The following is a 17,323-nucleotide window of genomic DNA, read 5'->3' on the forward strand; positions in this document are numbered from 1 at the left end:
GCATTACAATGATAGTTGCTGGTTCACTTGAGGTTAAGGACTAAAGTGTAGAAATAGGAAAAAGTGGATTCTGCACATGCTGGAGATCAGAATCAAAGAGTGTGGTGCTGGAAAAGCGCAGCTGGTCAGGGAGCATCAGAGAAGCAGGATAATTGATGGTTCAGGCATAAGCCCTTCTCAGAGATCTCCCCCCTTCCCTTCCTGGACCTCTCCATCTCCACTTCGGCATCTCCAAATCATGTCCATTTCTAGCAACCACCTCCAGATACACCACATCATCCTCCACCTTTTTTGCACCTACAAACAGACCACATCACCAGAGATATATTTCCCTTCCCATCCCATCTGCATTTCAGAGCGACCGTTCCCTCTGTGACTACCTCGTCAGGTCCACACTCCACCCACTAACCTACTGTCCTCTCTTGGCACCTTCCCCTGCCAACGCAAGAAGTGCAAAAGCTGCACCCACATCTCTCCACTCACCTCTGCCCAAGGCCCCCAAGGATCCTTCCACATCTGACAGAAATTTACCTGTACTTACACACGTTATCTATTGTGATGCGATCTCCTCTACATTGGGTAGACAGGACGCCAACTTGCAGATTGTTTCAGAGGACATCTCTGGGACAACTGCACTGACCAACCCCACTGCCCTGTGGCTGAACACTTTAACTCCTCATCCCATCCCACCAAGGACATTCAGGTCCTAGGCCTCCTCCATCACCAAATCATAACCACTCAATGCCTGGATGAAGAATGTCCCATCTTCCGCCTTGGGGCCTCCCCAACCATACCGGATCAATATGGATTTCACTAGTTTCCCCATTTTCCCTCCCCTGCCTTATCCCAGTCCCAACCTTCAAACTCAGCACTGCCCTCTTGAACGGTCTTGCCTGTCAACCTTCATTCCCACCTATCTGCTCCACCCTCCTCTCCGGTCTATCACTTTTCCCAACCTTCATCTACCTATCACATTTTGAGCTATCTTCTACCCAACCCCATCCCCCTCCCATTTATCTCTCAGCCCCCTTGGTCCACAAGCCACATTCCTGATGAAAGGCATATGCCTGAAATGTCGATGCTCCTGCTCCTCGGATGCTGCCTGACCGGCTGTACTTTTCCAGCACCACATTCTTCGACTCTGAAGTGTAGAAATATTCTGTAGGTGGCTCAGAGATGTCCCAAGGTTCAAACAGGTTGGCTCCAATGTCTGTGGATGTGAGCTGCTAGAGGAGGTGATGAAAGCAGGTACAACTACAACAGTTAAAAGAGTTCTGGGTGGGTACATAAATAGAAAGAGTTTAGATAGAAATGGGCCAAATGTTCATAAATGGGACTAGTCAGTTTAGGAGCTTAATTTAGATAAATGTGAGATACTGCATTTTGGAAAGGCAGGACTTATACACTTAATGGTAAGGATCTAGATTAGAGTTGTGCTGGAAAAGTACAGCAGGTCAGGCAGCACCTGACCTGCTGTGCTTTTCCAGCACTACTCTAATCTAGACTCTGATCTCCAGCATCTGCAGTTCTCACTTTCGCCTACTTAATGGTAAGGTTCTGGGGAACGCAGGTTCATAGTTCCTTGAAAGTGAGTCGCAGGTAGATAGAATAATGAAGAAGGCATTTGTATGCTTTCCTTTGATGGTCAGAGCATTGAATTTAGGGGTTGGTGGGCCATTTTGCAGCTATACAGGATATTAGTTCGGCCACTTTTAGAATATGGTGTGCAGTCCTGGTGTCCCTCCTAAAGGAAGGACGTTGTGAAACCTGAAAGGGTCCAGAAAAGATTGACAAGGATGTTGCCAGGTTTGGAGAGCTTGAGCTATAGGGAGTGGCTGAATAGGCTGAGGATGTGTTCCCTTGAGTGTCGGAGGCTGAGAGGTGACCTTATAGATGTTTATAAAATCATGAAGGGCATGTATTGGGTAAATAGATATGGTCTTATCCCTGGGGTGGGAAGAAGTTGAGGGCATAGGTTTAGGGTAAGATGGGAAAAATTTGAAAGGTACCTGAGGGCAACATTTTCACACAAGCGGTGCTTGTATGGAATGAGCTGCCAGAGGAAGTGGTGGAGGCTGGGACAAATACAACATTTAAAAGGCATCGGGATGGGTATATGAATAGGAAGAGTTTAGAGTGATATGGGCAAAATGCTGACAAATGGGAATGGATTAGTTTAGGATATCTGGTTTGCATGGACGAGTTGGACCAAAGGGTCTGTTTTCGTGCTATACAACTCTATGACTCTATAACTCTACAGTCAGCACAGATGAGTTAGGCTGTAGGGTTTGATTCGCTGCTGTATGACTCTATGTGACTGATGCCCATGAAGTGTGTCCTGGGTTATTGATGTCCTGTGTCAAGCATGGAGATCTTTTGGAATAAGCATGAACTGAAATTAGCAAGTATCTGCTCTGATTTCCATGACAAGAATTCTTGATGTCTATAATAAATCAAAGAACTGCAGATACTGAAGGTCTGAAACAAAAATAGGAATTGCTGGAAAATTTCATCAGCATCCGTGGAGTTCACATTTGAGTCTGATGACCTTTCTTCAGAATGTCTAGCTTCTTGATGTCGAGTTTGCTAGTCTTGTTTGGTAAAATAGGAAACTAAGTATGAATGAGGCAAGTTGTGTCATTAACAAGGTGCTTAATAAGCAATAATTCCCTTTAATTGGCAATTAAGTAAGAAACTCATCATGGGGAAATCAGTGGTGCAGTGGTAGTGAACCTATCCCTGGATTAGGTTCACTAGATTATGGTTGCACCTGTGCAGAGGTGTATAATAACACTTCTGAACAGGATGAATAGATAAGATTTTAAAATCAAGAAACTCTCATCATGCTGCTTGTCAAAAGCATTAAAGATGGAGCAAGATGCACCAGATAGGCCATCCTGGGTTCATCATACTGTTTTGCCACAAATCTTGCCACGGTTCACATCATTCAGACCCCTAAAAGATTTCATCAAAGTTTCCATTAGGTCACTTTTTAATTCTGGATTTTCATTGAATTTAAATTTCAACATTTTCCGTGTTGGGATTTAATCTCACATCCCCAGAACATTAGTATTAAGCTCTGGATTGCTTACCTGATGTTACACCATTATTTTCCCTCAGTTGCTTAACACTTTCCAATGCCAAAACCTACACTGTTGACTTACAAAACATTGATCTGTACAGCATATCCGTCGGTACAGCACTTTGTAGGATAACACACCAGGTAGGGAAAGAGTTAAATTTTAGGTTGTATGAGACAAAGACTCAGCTAGCATGACTTGGATCAGATAAGAACTTGCAGTAAACAATGAGGTGCTGGAGGCAAGGGTAATGGGTTGATGAGGTGAAAAAGCATTCTTTATGTAAAGCCATTTAACAAGATGAAAAAGCATTCATTATGTAAAGTCAGTTAACAAGGTGAAAAGCATTCATTACATGAAGCTAGTTAACAAGGTTATGAACATTCATTGTATATTGCCAGATGGCTTAGTCTTTACTGTTGACACTCGCTGGTTGTAATGGTCACCCAATCAATATAGCTGTTGCCTTATTTGGAGGCTGGTCTCTGTAAGTGACTATATAATTCCTTAAGAATCTGCTATTCGAGAGAAGACCAAGAACTCATGTCTCTGTGACATGGGTGACCGTTCCCTCTCCCCCTAGGACCCAGAATACATACTGTGTCTCTGAGTGTTTGCTTTGATTGATACAGGGATAGGGAAACAGGACGACATTGCAATTGACTTAATTCCTCTCTCTCCATGTGCCCATTTAGGCAACCAACGTTTACACTTACTGTCAACCTATTGTCTTCTTTCAACCATGCCTCACAGTCACCCTTGACAAATAATGTCATATTCTCCTCTCCACACAAATCATTATGAATGAACACACTCCTCCTTGCAGACTTGACAAGACACAGATATTAGAGTAAAGTTTTGGCAGTCCAGTGAAAAGCACCTTATCTATCACTGGCAATGTTTGCAAAACTAGTCCACAAGAAAGCAGAGTGTAAATGTCATCACATCTACTGTGACAGCCTGAAATTGCTGGAGCATTGATGCTAACTTGGGTTAATGGAACTGATTTTCCACTCATAGAGACCTTATGTTTGAGGTTTCGCTGCTTACCAGTTAGGTCCAACAACACCAGGTTATAGTCCAACAGGTTTACTTGGAAGCACTAGCTTTCAAAGCACCGTTTCTTCATAAGTGGCTAACATCCATACCTCTGCCTTTTGCAGAGGTAAGTGGCTGAGGAGAGGTAAGCTGGCATTGCTGGAGAAGTTGATGGTAAACTTCTGTTGTTGGCTTTTATAAGAGTTGCCAGATACACCTGCATTAGATGGTTGTGCTGTGGTGAAGATTGGCGGCAGGGAAGTGGTGCTGAAGATGAATTATGTATTAGATAGATGAAGTGCCTTCCAAGAAATTAAAAATCATCTGCCAAACAGTAATAGGAGTTTCTGAGATAAGCAGCCTCTCAGGTGGCAGTGGTTGGAGCTCTTCAGCGTAAATTTTCAAAACTTTCTCAGCTTGTGAATTTCACTGAAGAAGCTCCTCCCGCTGTTTACTTGCATCTGTGATCTTGGAGAATTGTTGTTAGGTCAGGAAAGAGGTTCAGTTGCAGATAAATCCAGAATGGTGGTCAAAACAATTTTTTAAAAAATTCTGTAATATTTTCTTGCTCAGCAGTAAATTTTCCACCCAGCCTCAAGTTCACCTAAGTGAAACATGAAGAAGGCGAGTAATGTTTGAATACAAACCTGGCACCAATTTTAGGTGATAGCTCCTTGCAGTGAGTCAAAACTGTCTCCCCTTCTCTGGGAAAACTCCTTCCACTGAATCCATGGAAGTGTTTGACAGGGTAGAGAGAATCTCTCAGTTGAAAAATATGGGACAATAGTAATCCTTGTGTGTTAATTATCTTGTAATCCAAAAAGGGATAAGGTTCCTTATTTGATTTTTCCCAGAGATTTGATTTGAGTACACAATCACTTCAGCTATACCTAAGGAATTAAGAGATGCCATTCAAAACATAGCAATCTTGTCTGTTCTCTTTCCAGGTTCTACCTGACAGCTTCCTATCTCCACCAGTTTTCAGATCTTGGTCCAAACTCCATTCCCTGGCTACTTGCTCTCTCATTGCCCTGAAAGCAGTCTGTGATTAAGTTATGCAGTTCTCAAGTTTTCTGTCACATTGATGCCGAAATGAACTTTCGACCTCATATGAATGTCATCACTAAGTCTGCATAATCCACCTCTGTAACATCACCAACTTCGGTTATCTTGTTAAAAACACACACCATCATGTTTAGACTGCTTTAATCTAAAAATGAGTTAACAGAGTCTTACATGGATTAATGCATTTTTTGAGCAAAGTACAATATAAACTCATTGTACTCTGTTAACTCATTTTTTAGATTATAATCAGTCTAAACATTATGACACAGACAACAGAACACAGGGGGCTAACACCTTCAACATCTTATTTGGCTGACACCAATTGTTACAGTTAACCTGAGAATGTAACTTTTAAGTAAAAAATGAGGTCTGCAGATGCTGGAGATCACAGCTGCAAATGTGTTGCTGGTCAAAGCACAGCAGGTTAGGCAGCATCTCAGGAATAGAGAATTCTCTATTCCTGAGATGCTGCCTAACCTGCTGTGCTTTGACCAGCAACACATTTGCAATGTAACTTTTAAAAAAAGTTTTGTGATTTACATGTGAAAAAAGTGAAACTATTATGGTCATTCCAACAGATGAAAGACTTAACAAACAATTAAGGTATTTTTCAATGTATAATTTCAGTTACATCACACTGTAAACTTTTGCTATACATTCTGTGTCTTACAATCTTATACTCCACAACCACCTGATGAAGAAGCAGCACTCTGAAAGCTAGTGCTTCCAATTAAACCTGTTGGACAATAACCTGGTTTTGTGTGATTTTTAACTTTGTACAGCCCAGTCCAACACCGGCATCTCCAAATCATTTCGGTTATCTCGGTTCATCTGCCGCAGAAAATCCTCACTATTCTTTATTTCCCTCAACCTTGACGATTACTACACACTTCTGGCTTGCCTTGCATGTTTGACCATGCGTGTATTTAAGGTGATCCAAAAAGCTGTTATTCTTGAAAATTCCATTTCCCCGTCATCTCTGTACTTGCTGACCTACAGTGGCGTATGGTCAATTAATCTTGATTTCAAAATTGCATTCCCACCATAGCCTCACCGATCCCTTGCACTCCTAAAATTTCATACCACCTCAATATATCTGTGTTCAAATGACTGGCCTCTGAGCTACTCAATTTTATGTGCTGCATCATTAGTGGTTGTGGTTTGGGCTCTAAACTCTGAATTCCATTCCCAAACCTTTAGCAAAAACATATTTCCTTGACTTAAGTTTTGACAAGATGACTCAATATCCCCTAATGGGTGTGCTTTGTCTCATTGGTTCTGAGTATGTTTCATTATTTTAAGGTGCTGTAGAAATCTGTTGTAGTTGTTAAGCTGCCAGAGAATTCCCTACTCTCAGCTTTGACAAAGGGTCAGTTAGACTCAAAACGTCAGCTCTTTTCTCTCCTTACAAATGCTGCCAGACCTGCTGAGATTTTCCAGCATTTTCTCTTTTGGTTTCAGATTCCAGCCTCTGCAGTAATTTGCTTTTATCCCTAGTCTCAGAAGTGGAATCTCTGGACTGTGACATCAGAGCTGAAAATGTGTTGCTGGAAAAGCACAGCAGGTCAGGCAGCATTCAAGGAACAGGAGATTCAACGTTTCGGGCATAAGCCCTTCTGCCCGAAACGTCGAATCTCCGACTCCTTGGATGCTGCCTGACCTGCTGCGCTTTTCCAGCAACACATTTTCAGCTCTGATCTCCAGCATCTGCAGACCTCACTTTCTCGACTGTGACATCAGTGCCCTGACCACCACACAAAGGAGAGAGCGACTGCGCATGCGTTCAGCCCGAGAAGGCAGCAACATGGTGCGATTTGTAACGTAAGCGAGCGACATCGATTCGTCACCGCACAAATTTATTCTTGCAGCGTCTCCTGTGAAAACAAAAACATTCTTAAAGGTTAGAGATTCACTTACCCATTTTAACGTCGAATAGTGATCATACCAATGCTTGTACTTGCGGTTGTACAGCCTGTCGGATCGCTGCGGGTGAAAAGTCAAACCGTTGGAATATTGTAAACTGTCAGGCTCGAGGAGGGGTGGAGGTGATGAGTTTGGAAACACAATATTTACAAACTTTTTTTGTTCGTACCAACAAGTGCATTTATTAATTATTAGATCTGCTATGTAAATAGCTGTAGCAGTTTTGTTTGTGTGCTGGCATTTTGAGGGTTTACTACCATCCCTGATCTCGCGCAGCCCCCCTGTTTGGCAATAGAAGGTGCCGGTGATTTTAAACTTGGAGCGCGAGGTGTGACCGTTACCAGGAGCTGGTCGCGGGTCAGCGCTCCCGTTCTGCTGTTCCATCCCCTCCCTTCTAGTCACGTGCTGCATTTTCAGTGGATGATTTGGACATTGGAATACGGGGTAAAGTTTTAAAATTTACCGGCCGGATCAAACTTGGAATCCTGACAGGCAGTGTGGATGTTGACGGTCAATTCTCGCAGAACAATGTGAATAAGCTAATAGAGCGGCCAGATAGAACTTAACAAAGAGACATTTGAGAGGATATATTGCCTGAAGGGATAGGGAGAATTAATATAGATTTTAAAAATCTAGATTTATGCAGGGGGCTGGTTCCTATAAGTTCACCTTCCAGCTAGAGGCACGTTGAGAGGGTAGATTGTACAATTGAGTGTTTGATAATGTGACATATCAATAAAGTGACAAAGATCAAAATTCAAACTGAATAAAACAAGCAGGCAAATGGGCTGTTTAATTCATAGGAGGTTGAGAAGTGATCTGATAAAAGTTTGTAAAATAGTGAGAAGTATGGATAGAGTTAATGATAGTTGTCTTTTCCATAGGATGGGGGATTTCAAGACTAGGGGGCATATTTTTAAGGTGAGAGGAGAGAGATTTTAAAAAGACATGATGCAAATTTTTGACACAGGGTGGTCCATGTTTGGAATGAGCTTCCTGAAGAAGTGGTGGATGAGAGGACAGTTATGATGTTTAAAAGACATAGATACATTAATAGGAAAGGTTTGAAGGGATATAGGTCAGGAACAGGCAAGTATGACTAGATTAATTTGGGAATATGTTTGGCATAGATTGGTTGGATTGAAGGGTCTGTTTCTGTGCTCTATGATTCTATAAACTCCAGGACAAAATGCCAAAATTATATTTTTTTTCAAATAGCAAAGTTACAGCAATTATGTTAAATCACATTCTGGTTTAAGCAGAATTTAAAGTGATTGTGCTGTTCTGAGTGCCTGCAAAAATTGTGGACAAAAATTGTAAATTTGAATTGCATTCCATCATAATCCAGTATTGTAATTTACATCATAATGTCAAAAAGGTGGCTGCATACATTCTACTTCAAAAGGAAAATAGACATGAACAATATCGGAGTAAGATTCTGGAGGAGGGTCATGCCACAGGTGCTGCTAACCTTGCTGAGTTTCTCCAATTTCTGCTTTTATAGAATTTCCCGTATCTGCTGTTCTTTGTTTTGTTTTAAATAACGTATTCATGTTAATTTCTCAATGATCCTAATAGTCATTGTACACTGTGGCAGCAGCAACATCATACCTTGCTGTCATAGTGTACAATGACTATTAGGATTTGTATTTTGCTACTCTTCATTGATCGATCCCTTTTTGTTAAGAATTATTGACTGCGCTCTGATCATATTGTTCTCCTAATGGATTATTTCAGCTGTCTTAATATTTTATCTTGATTGCTTTACTTTGAAGTAGATTTTTCAATGCCACTGTGATGCTCGTCTTTGGTAATTAATGTAATTGAATATCAAAGAAGATACAGTATTCTTTCAACATGCAGGATTTTATCTGGCTTATGTTTTGTCATTTTAAATGATAATGATTTTAATGTCCTTTTATTTTTCTCTGACATTCATACATCAGAACAATTTTAAACTGAACTATTTGATTTTCTGCAGAACTGTTAAAACACTCATAATCTTAAGCTTGACAAATGGTGATATTAGTGCAGAAGCAGGGATAGGCCAGAACTCCAGATTAACGTCCAGATTTGGTTACCACATTTGGAAGTGTGTATAGAAATTTCGTAAAATGCATTCACGAATAAAAGAAAATTACATCAATATTATGTTGAAAAAGCGGGGTTTATTTTCTTTGGAGCAGAGGAGTTTGAGTTAATTTGATAGGTGTGTAAGATTATGACCAGTTTAAGTGAGGTGAATGAAAGCTATTTCCATTACTTGATGGCATTAGAACAAGGGGAGGTGGGTTTAAGATTTAGGGTAGGAGATGCAGGGAGCATGGAAGAAAAAATTTTTTCTTACTCTAAATGGTAATGACCAAGAAGGTGTTGGAAGTTGGGATAAATAATTCTAAAATGGGCATCTGAGGCTAATAAAGTTACAGGATGATGGCATGAGAGGAAAGGAACTCATTGAATTTCTCTGAAGAGAGTCAACAGGACTAAATTTGCTGAATGGCCTCCTGTGCTTTAATGTTGTTTTGAGATTTGTTGCTATAATGTATGTTTACATAGTGATGAAAACAAGTAGTGATTAGAGATTTTGATATTATCGCCACTAAAATTGTGAAATATGTCTGTTAAATTCCCTTTTCTTGTTACCTAGAAATGGAACCAACTTCTTCCATGAAATCTTTGTTACTGGCTATTACCCAGTACAAAAATGCGAGAACTGAAAGTAATGTTTTGCAACTAGAAAGACAATTAGGTGTAAGTACAACATTTTATGCGTGGAAGAAAAATTTAACTAATGTTCTGTATAGACATGAGATGTTTGTGTTATTTTTATATGCATGTGTGTGTGATCACCTTCAAATATACAAAACAAGAGTAGCAATGAGCCATTTAGTCCCTCAACCATGCTCCACCTTTCAGTAAAAGCATGGCTGAACTTTTTGTTGAATTTGACATTCCCATTTCCTCTGGTAACCTCTGATTCCCTTGTTTAATGAAAATCTGTCTACCTCTACCTCAAAATATTCAATTACTGCACTTCCACTACCTTGGGACCGAGTTCCAACGTCGGGTAGTTATGTTAGGGGATTTTAACTTTCTAACCATCGACTGGGATTGCCATAGTGTTAAAGGTTTAGATGGAGAGGAATTTCTTAAGTGTGTACAAGACAATTTTCTGATTCAGTATGTGGATGTACCTACTAGAAAAGGTTTAAAACTTGACCTACTCTTGGGAAATAAGGCGACTGAGGTGTCAGTGGGGGAGCACTTTGGGGCCAGCGACCATAATTGTATTTGTTTTAAAGTAGTGATGGAAAAGGATAGACCAGACCTAAAAGTTGAAGTCCTAAAATGGAGAAAGGCCAATTTTGACGGTATTTGGCAAGAACTTTCAAAAGCTGATTGGAGGCAGGTGTTTGCAGGTAAAGAGACGGCTGGAAAATGGGAAGTGTTCAGAAATGAGATAACAAGAATCCAGAGAAAATATATTCCTGTCAGGGTGAAAGGGAAGGCTGGTAGGCATAGGGAATGCTAGAATGCTAAAGAAACTGAGGGTTTGGTTAAGAAAAAGAAGGAAGCATATGTCAGGTATTGACAGGATAGATCAAGTGAATCCTTAGAAGAGTATAAAGAAAGTAGGAGTATACTTAAGAGGGAAATCAGGAGGACAAAACGTCGACATGAGGGAGCTTTGGCAAATAGAATTAAGGAGAATCCAAAGGGTTTTTACAAATATATTAAGGACAAAAGGGTAACTAGTGAGAGAATAGGGCCTCTCAAAGATCAGCAAGGTGGCCTTTGTGTGGAGCCACAGAAAATGGGAGCTATACTAAATGAATATTTTGCATCAGTATTTATTGTGGAACAGGATATGGAAGATATAGACTGTGGGGAAATAGATGGTGACATCTTGCAAAATGTCCAGATTACAGAGGAGGAAGTGCTGAATGTCTTGAAACGATTAAAAGTGGATAAATCCCCAGGACCTAATCAGGTGTACCCGAGAACTCTGTGGGAAGTTAGAGAAGGGATTGCTGGGCCTCTTGCAGAGATATTTGTATCACTGATAGTCACAAGTGAGGTGCCGAAAGACTGGAGGTTGGCAACCGTGGTGCCACTGTTTAGAAAGGGCAGTAAAGACAAGCCAGGGAACTACAGACCAATGAGCCTGACCTCGGTGATGGGCAAATTATTGGAGGAAATCCTGAGGGACAAGAATGTAAATGTATTTGGAAAGGCAAGGACTGATTCGGGATAGTCAACATGGCTTTGTGCGTGGGAAATCATGTCTCACAAACTTGATTGAGTTTTTTGAAGAAGTAATAAAGAAGATTGATGAGGGCAGAGCAGTAGATGTTATCTATATGGACTTAAGTAAGGTGTTCAACAAGGTTCCCCATAGGAGACTGATTAGCAAGGTTAAATCTCATGGAATACAGGGAGAACTAGCCATTTAGATACAGAACTGGCTCAAAGGTAGAAGACAGAGGGTGGTGGTGGAGGGTTGTTTTTCAGACTGGAGGCCTGTGACCAGTGGAGTGCCACAAGGATCGGTGCTGGGCCCTCTACACTTTGTCATTTGCATAAATGATTTGGATGCGAGCATAAGAGGTACAGTTGTTAAGTTTGCAGATGACACTAAAATTAGAGGTGTAGTGCACAGCGAAGAGAGTTATCTCAGATTCCAACAGGATCTGGACCAGATGGGCCAATGGGCTGAGAAGTGGCAAATGGAATTTAATTCAGATAAATGCAAGGTGCTGCATTTTGGGAAAGCAAATCTTATCAGGACTTATACACTTAATGGTAATGTCCTAAGTGGTGTTGCTGAACAAAGAGACCTTGGAGTGCAGGTTCATAGCTCCTTGAAAATGGAGTCGCAGGTAGATTGGATAGTGAAGACGGTGTTTAGTATGTTTTCCTTTATTGGTCAGAGTATAGAGTACAGGAATTGGGAGGTCATGTTGCGGATGTACAGGGCATTGGTTAGGCCACTGTTGGAATATTGTGTGCAGTTCTGGTCTCCTTCCTATCGGAAAGATGTTTTGAAACTTGAAAGGGTTCAGAAAAGATTTACAAGGATGTTGCCTCGGTTGGAGGATTTGAGCTACAGAAAGAGGCTGAACAGGCTGGGGTTGTTTTCCCTGGAGTGTCGGAGGCTGAGGGATGGCCTTATAGAGGTTTACAAAATTATGAGGGGCATGGATAGGATAAATAGACAAAGTCTTTTCCCTGGGGTTGGGATGTCCAGAACTAGAGGGCATAGATTTAGGGTGAGAGGAGAAAGATATAAAAGAGACCTAAGGGGAAACTTTTTCACGCAAAGAGTGGTACGTGTGTGGAATGAGCTGCCAGAGGATGCGGTGGAGGCTGGTACAATTGCAACGTTTAAGAGGTATGTGGATGGGTATATGAATATTTAGGGTTTGGAGGGATATGGGCCGGGTGCTGGCAGGTGGGACTAGATTGGGTTGGGATGTCTGGTCAGCGTGGACGGGTTGGACCGAAGCGTCTGTTTCCATGCTGTACATCTCTGTGACTCTGAAACAGAAAATTTCTCCTCATTTCAGTCCTAAATGATAGCCCCTAATTTTGTGTCCCTTATTCCCACCCTCGTCATTTTCACCTTCTGCTCAGATTTTTGAAAATAGGAGTTGGGACATCACGTTGAGGTTGTACAGGACCTTGGTGAGACTTGTCTTGGATTATTGTGCGCAGTTCTGGTCACCCTGTTATAAGAAGAATATTTTAAACTGGAGAGGGTTCAAAAAGACTTACCAGGATGTTTCTGGTATTGGAGGGTTTGAGTTATCGAAATAGGCCAAATAGGCCAGGCACCCCTTTCATTGTGCATAGGATGTTGAGAGATGACCTTATAAAATCATTAGGGGTTCAGGTAAGGTGGAAAGCAAACACCTTTTCCCTAAGGTTGTGGAGTTCAAAACAAGAAAGCATATTTTTAAGGTGAGAAGAGAAAGATATTAAAAGGACTTGAGGCGCAACATTTTTTACAGAGTGGAATGAACTGCAGAGTTGAATACAGGTCCAGTTAGAATGTTTAAAAAAATATTTTGGTAAGTACATGAATAGGAAGAATTTGGAGGGATATGGGTCAAATGCAGTCAAGCAGGCCAAATTTAGTTTGGGAACATGGATTAGTTCGAGTGAAAGGTCTGTTTCTATGCTGAATGACTCTATAAGATCATTCAGGATCTTTAAAAACTTGATCAAGTGACTCCTTTCTCCTCTAAACATCAGTAGGAATGTATCCAGCCTGTCCAATTTATCCTTATAAGACATCCTACTCGTTCTCTGTAACAATCATGTTAAGCTTTTTTTGAAAATCCCCAATACATTTAGATTGTGTCTTAAGGAGACAAAAACTGCATGCTGTATTTCAGTTGTGATCTCTCTAATGTTCAGTACAACTGAAGCATAATACCCTTCTGTAATTCCTTTCCTAATAAAGGATATTATCCCATTAGCCTAACATTTTGAGAACACTTGAACCCTCCTGCAACTTAGAATTTAAAACTAGTCTACTTTATTAATGTTTCTGCCAGATGAACAATTTCACATTTTCCCACATGAGAGTCCATCTGCCAGTTTTCTGCCCACTCAACCTATTTGTCTGAGAGAAGGCAAAATCAGATGTAATGGTGTTACAGTTAAATAAAGGTAATTATGAGGGCATGACAGGAACTGCCAAAAATAGACTGGAAGCAGAGCCTAGCGGGGAAGACAGTAGAGCAAAAATGGCACGAGTTTGTGGGTATAATTGAGGATACTGTACAGAGGATCATCCCCAAGAAAAGAAAGATTATCCGGGGAGGGATTAGACAGCCATGGCTGACAAAGGAAGTCAGGAAACGTATTAAAGAGAGAGAGATCTTATAAAGTGGCCAAGAGCAGTGGGAAATCAGAAGATTGGGAAGGCTACAAAATCAGACAGAGGATAACAAAGAGAGAAATAAAGAAGGAGAAGATCAAAAATGAAGGTAGGCTTGCCAGTACTATTAGAAATGATAGTAAAAGTTTCTTTCAATACATAAGAAACAAACGACAGGCAAAAGTAGACATTGGGCCACTTCAAACTGATGCTGGAAGCCTAGTGATGGGAGATAAGGAAATAGCAGGAGAACTTAACAAGTACTTTGCATCAGTCTTCACAGTGGAAGACATGAGTAATATCCCAACAATTAAAGGGATTCAGAGGGCTGAGTTGTGTATGGTTGCCATTACAAAAGAAAAAGTGCTAGAAAAGCTAAAAGGTCTTAAAATTGATAAATCTCCTGGCCCTGATAGGATACATCCTAGAGTTCTGAAAGAGGTGGCTGAGGAAATAGCGGAGGCATTGGCTGAGATCTTTCAAAAGTTACTGGAGTCAGGGAGAGTCCCGGATGATTGGAAGATCGCTATTGTAACCCCCTTGTTCAAGAAAGGATCAAGGCAAATGATGGAAAATTATAGGCCAATTAGCCTAACCTCGGTTGTTGGTAAAATTCTAGAATCCATCATTAAGGATGAGGTTTCTAAGTTCTTGGAAGAGCAGGGTCGAATTAGAACAAGTCAACATGGATTTAGTAAAGGGAGGTCGTGCCTGACAAACCTGTTGGAATCCTTTGAAGAGGTGACAAGTAGGTTAGACCAGGGAAGCCCAGTGGATGTGGTCTATCTAGACTTCCAAAAGGCCTTTGATAAGGTGCCACACGGGAGGCTGCTGAGCAAGGTGAGGGCCCATGGTGTTCGAGGTGAGCTACTGGTATGGATTGAGGATTGGCTGTCTGACAGAAGGCAGAGAGTTGGGATAAAAGGTTGTTTTTTCGGAATGGCAGCCGGTGACAAGCAGTGTCCCGATGGGTTCAGTGTTGGGGCCGCAGCTGTTCACATTATATATTAATGATCTGGATGAAGGGACTGGGAGCATTCTAGTGAAGTTTGCCGATGATACGAAGTTAGGTGGACAGGCAGGTAGTACTGAGAAAGTGGGGAGGTTGCAGAAGGATCTAGACAGTTTGAGAGAGTGGTCTAGGAAATGGCTGATGGAATTCAACGTGAGCAAATGTGAGGTCTTGCACTTTGGAAAAAAGAATAAAAGCATAGACTACTTTCTAAAAAGTGAGACAATTCATAACGCCAAAGTACAAAGGGATCTGGGAGTGCTAGTCGAGGATTCTCTAAAGGCAAGCATGCAGGTTGAGTCAGTGATTAAGAAAGTGGATGCAATGTTGTCATTTATCTCAGGAGGATTGGAATATAAAAGCACTGTTGTGCTACTGAGACTTTATAAAGCTCTGGTTAGGCCCCATTTGGAGTACTGTGTCCAGTTTTGGTCCCCACACCTCAGGAAGGACATACTGGCACTGGAACGTGTCCAGTGGAGATTCACACAGATAATCCCTGGAATGGTTGGTCTAACATACGAGGAACGGCTGAGGATCCTGGGATTGTATTCTTTGGAGTTTAGAAGATTGAGGGGAGACTTGATAGAAACTTACAAGATAATACATGGTTTGGAAAGGGTGGACGCTAGGAAATTATTTCCGTTAGGCGAGGAGACTAGGACCCGTGGACACAGCCTTACAATTAGAGGGGGTCAATCCAGAACAGAAATGCGGAGACATTCCTTCAGCCAGAGAGTGGTGGGCCTGTGGAATTCATTGCCACAGAATGCAGTGGAGGCCGGGACGCTAAATGTCTTCAAGGCAGAGATTGATAAATTCTTAATGTCACAAGAAATTAAGGGCTACAGTGAGAATGCTGGTAAGTGGAATTGAAATGCCCATCAGCCATGATTAAATGGCGGAGTGGATTCGATGGGCCGAATGGCCTTACTTCCACTCCTATGTCTTATGGTCTGCAACTTATGGCATCTTCACAATATACTCTCCTACCCATCTTTATGTCATCTGTGAATTTAACTGCCATGCTTTCACTCCCTCATCTGAGTCATTGATTTAATTGGAAAAAGTTGAAAACCCAGTATCGTCCCTTGAAAGACTCCCTTCATCACATCCTGCCAAACAGACAAGAGTCCAGATTTCATTCTGTTTTCTGCTGGCCAACCAATCTTCTCCCTATGCTAGTATGTTATCCCATGCACTATGCTCTTTTATTTCCTATAATAATATTTAGTGTGGCATTGTTATCATGAGACCCAAGGTGGGTTGCCTTAATTCGTTACAGTTACAGACAGGATATCCCAAACTGCTAAGCTCCCAGGTGATGAGGGAAGAACTGGCCCCCCTTCTTTATTCACCCAGCTGCTAAATTGGTTGCAGCAAGGTTGATTTAAAAAGAATTCCTTCCCTTGGTAGATAACTTATTTTTCTAGATAACATGAACCTATGTTTTAAGTAAATCCAATTTCACCAAACTTTCCTCCATTAACTAAAATGTGAATCTATTAAGTGTCAAACATGAGAGGAAATACTAATGCAACACACATTAGCAATAAATAGAAGATGGTTGTATAGATCTGTCTCTAAATTGTTTGGAAAGAGCAGTTAATGCAACACCATGGCCATTATTAGGTTGCATTGGTACTGTTTATACTAGCAGTTGTAGGCTGATTGAAATTCCTTTGTCTTAATTCTTTTATTTTGACTAGTTTGTAGTACTTAGTATGAGATAGTCTTCCTGTTTTTACCTGTGGTCCAGAAACACTTCTCAAACTGTGGCTTCCATAGCATAAAACTGTCCACATTGGCAGACTAATTATAATCATAATATAGAAGCTCGCTGTTAATCTCATTTTGTGTAAACCTAGAAGGAGAAACCACGAAAATGTTTACAAATGTTGGAAAAAAGGGGACTAGTCAATGACCTGAAAGGTATCTGGATTGATACATGAATAGGAAGGATTTAGAGAGATATGGGCGAAGTGCTGGCAAATAGGACTGGATTAGGTCAAGATATCTGGTTGGCATGACAAGTTGGGCTGAAGGCTCTGTTTCCGTGCTGATCATCTCAAGACTCTTTGACCTTACTATCACAAGTCATTCTTTGAGATTTATTTGATATCTCTAGGTATTGTGTTACATCAGTCTCGCTCAAAGTCTTTGCCACCCCAACACTGAATTTACACCTGTCATCACTGTCACTGTAGTACTCCTCTTTAAAAAGAACATAGAGTCATAGAGATGTACAGCACAGAAACGTTGATAAAGTACAGATTTGGGACCGGCCAGGGAATCCCTTGTGAATTCAATCTAAAA

General features: G+C 41.1%; 1 protein-coding gene across 2 annotated transcripts in view; it reads left to right on the plus strand.

Moving 5' to 3' along the window:
* The first annotated feature begins 6,973 nt into the window (after nt 1-6,973).
* cip2a (cellular inhibitor of PP2A) overlaps nt 6,974-17,323 on the plus strand; it is a 69,912-nt gene continuing 59,562 nt past the window's right edge. Inside the window, exons 1-2 of one of the 2 annotated variants that reach the window (XM_060833623.1) lie at nt 6,974-7,083; nt 9,757-9,860. In XM_060833623.1, coding sequence (XP_060689606.1) covers nt 9,759-9,860 — 102 coding nt within the window. In that variant the 5' untranslated portion in view covers nt 6,974-7,083; nt 9,757-9,758. Of the gene's footprint in view, nt 7,084-7,530; nt 7,551-9,756; nt 9,861-17,323 lie in introns of those variants that run through there. The other variant, XM_060833624.1, reaches the window with a different exon arrangement.

Source organism: Hemiscyllium ocellatum, chromosome 12 (genome assembly GCF_020745735.1).
Source record: "Hemiscyllium ocellatum isolate sHemOce1 chromosome 12, sHemOce1.pat.X.cur, whole genome shotgun sequence".
Classification (NCBI taxonomy): domain Eukaryota; kingdom Metazoa; phylum Chordata; class Chondrichthyes; order Orectolobiformes; family Hemiscylliidae; genus Hemiscyllium; species Hemiscyllium ocellatum.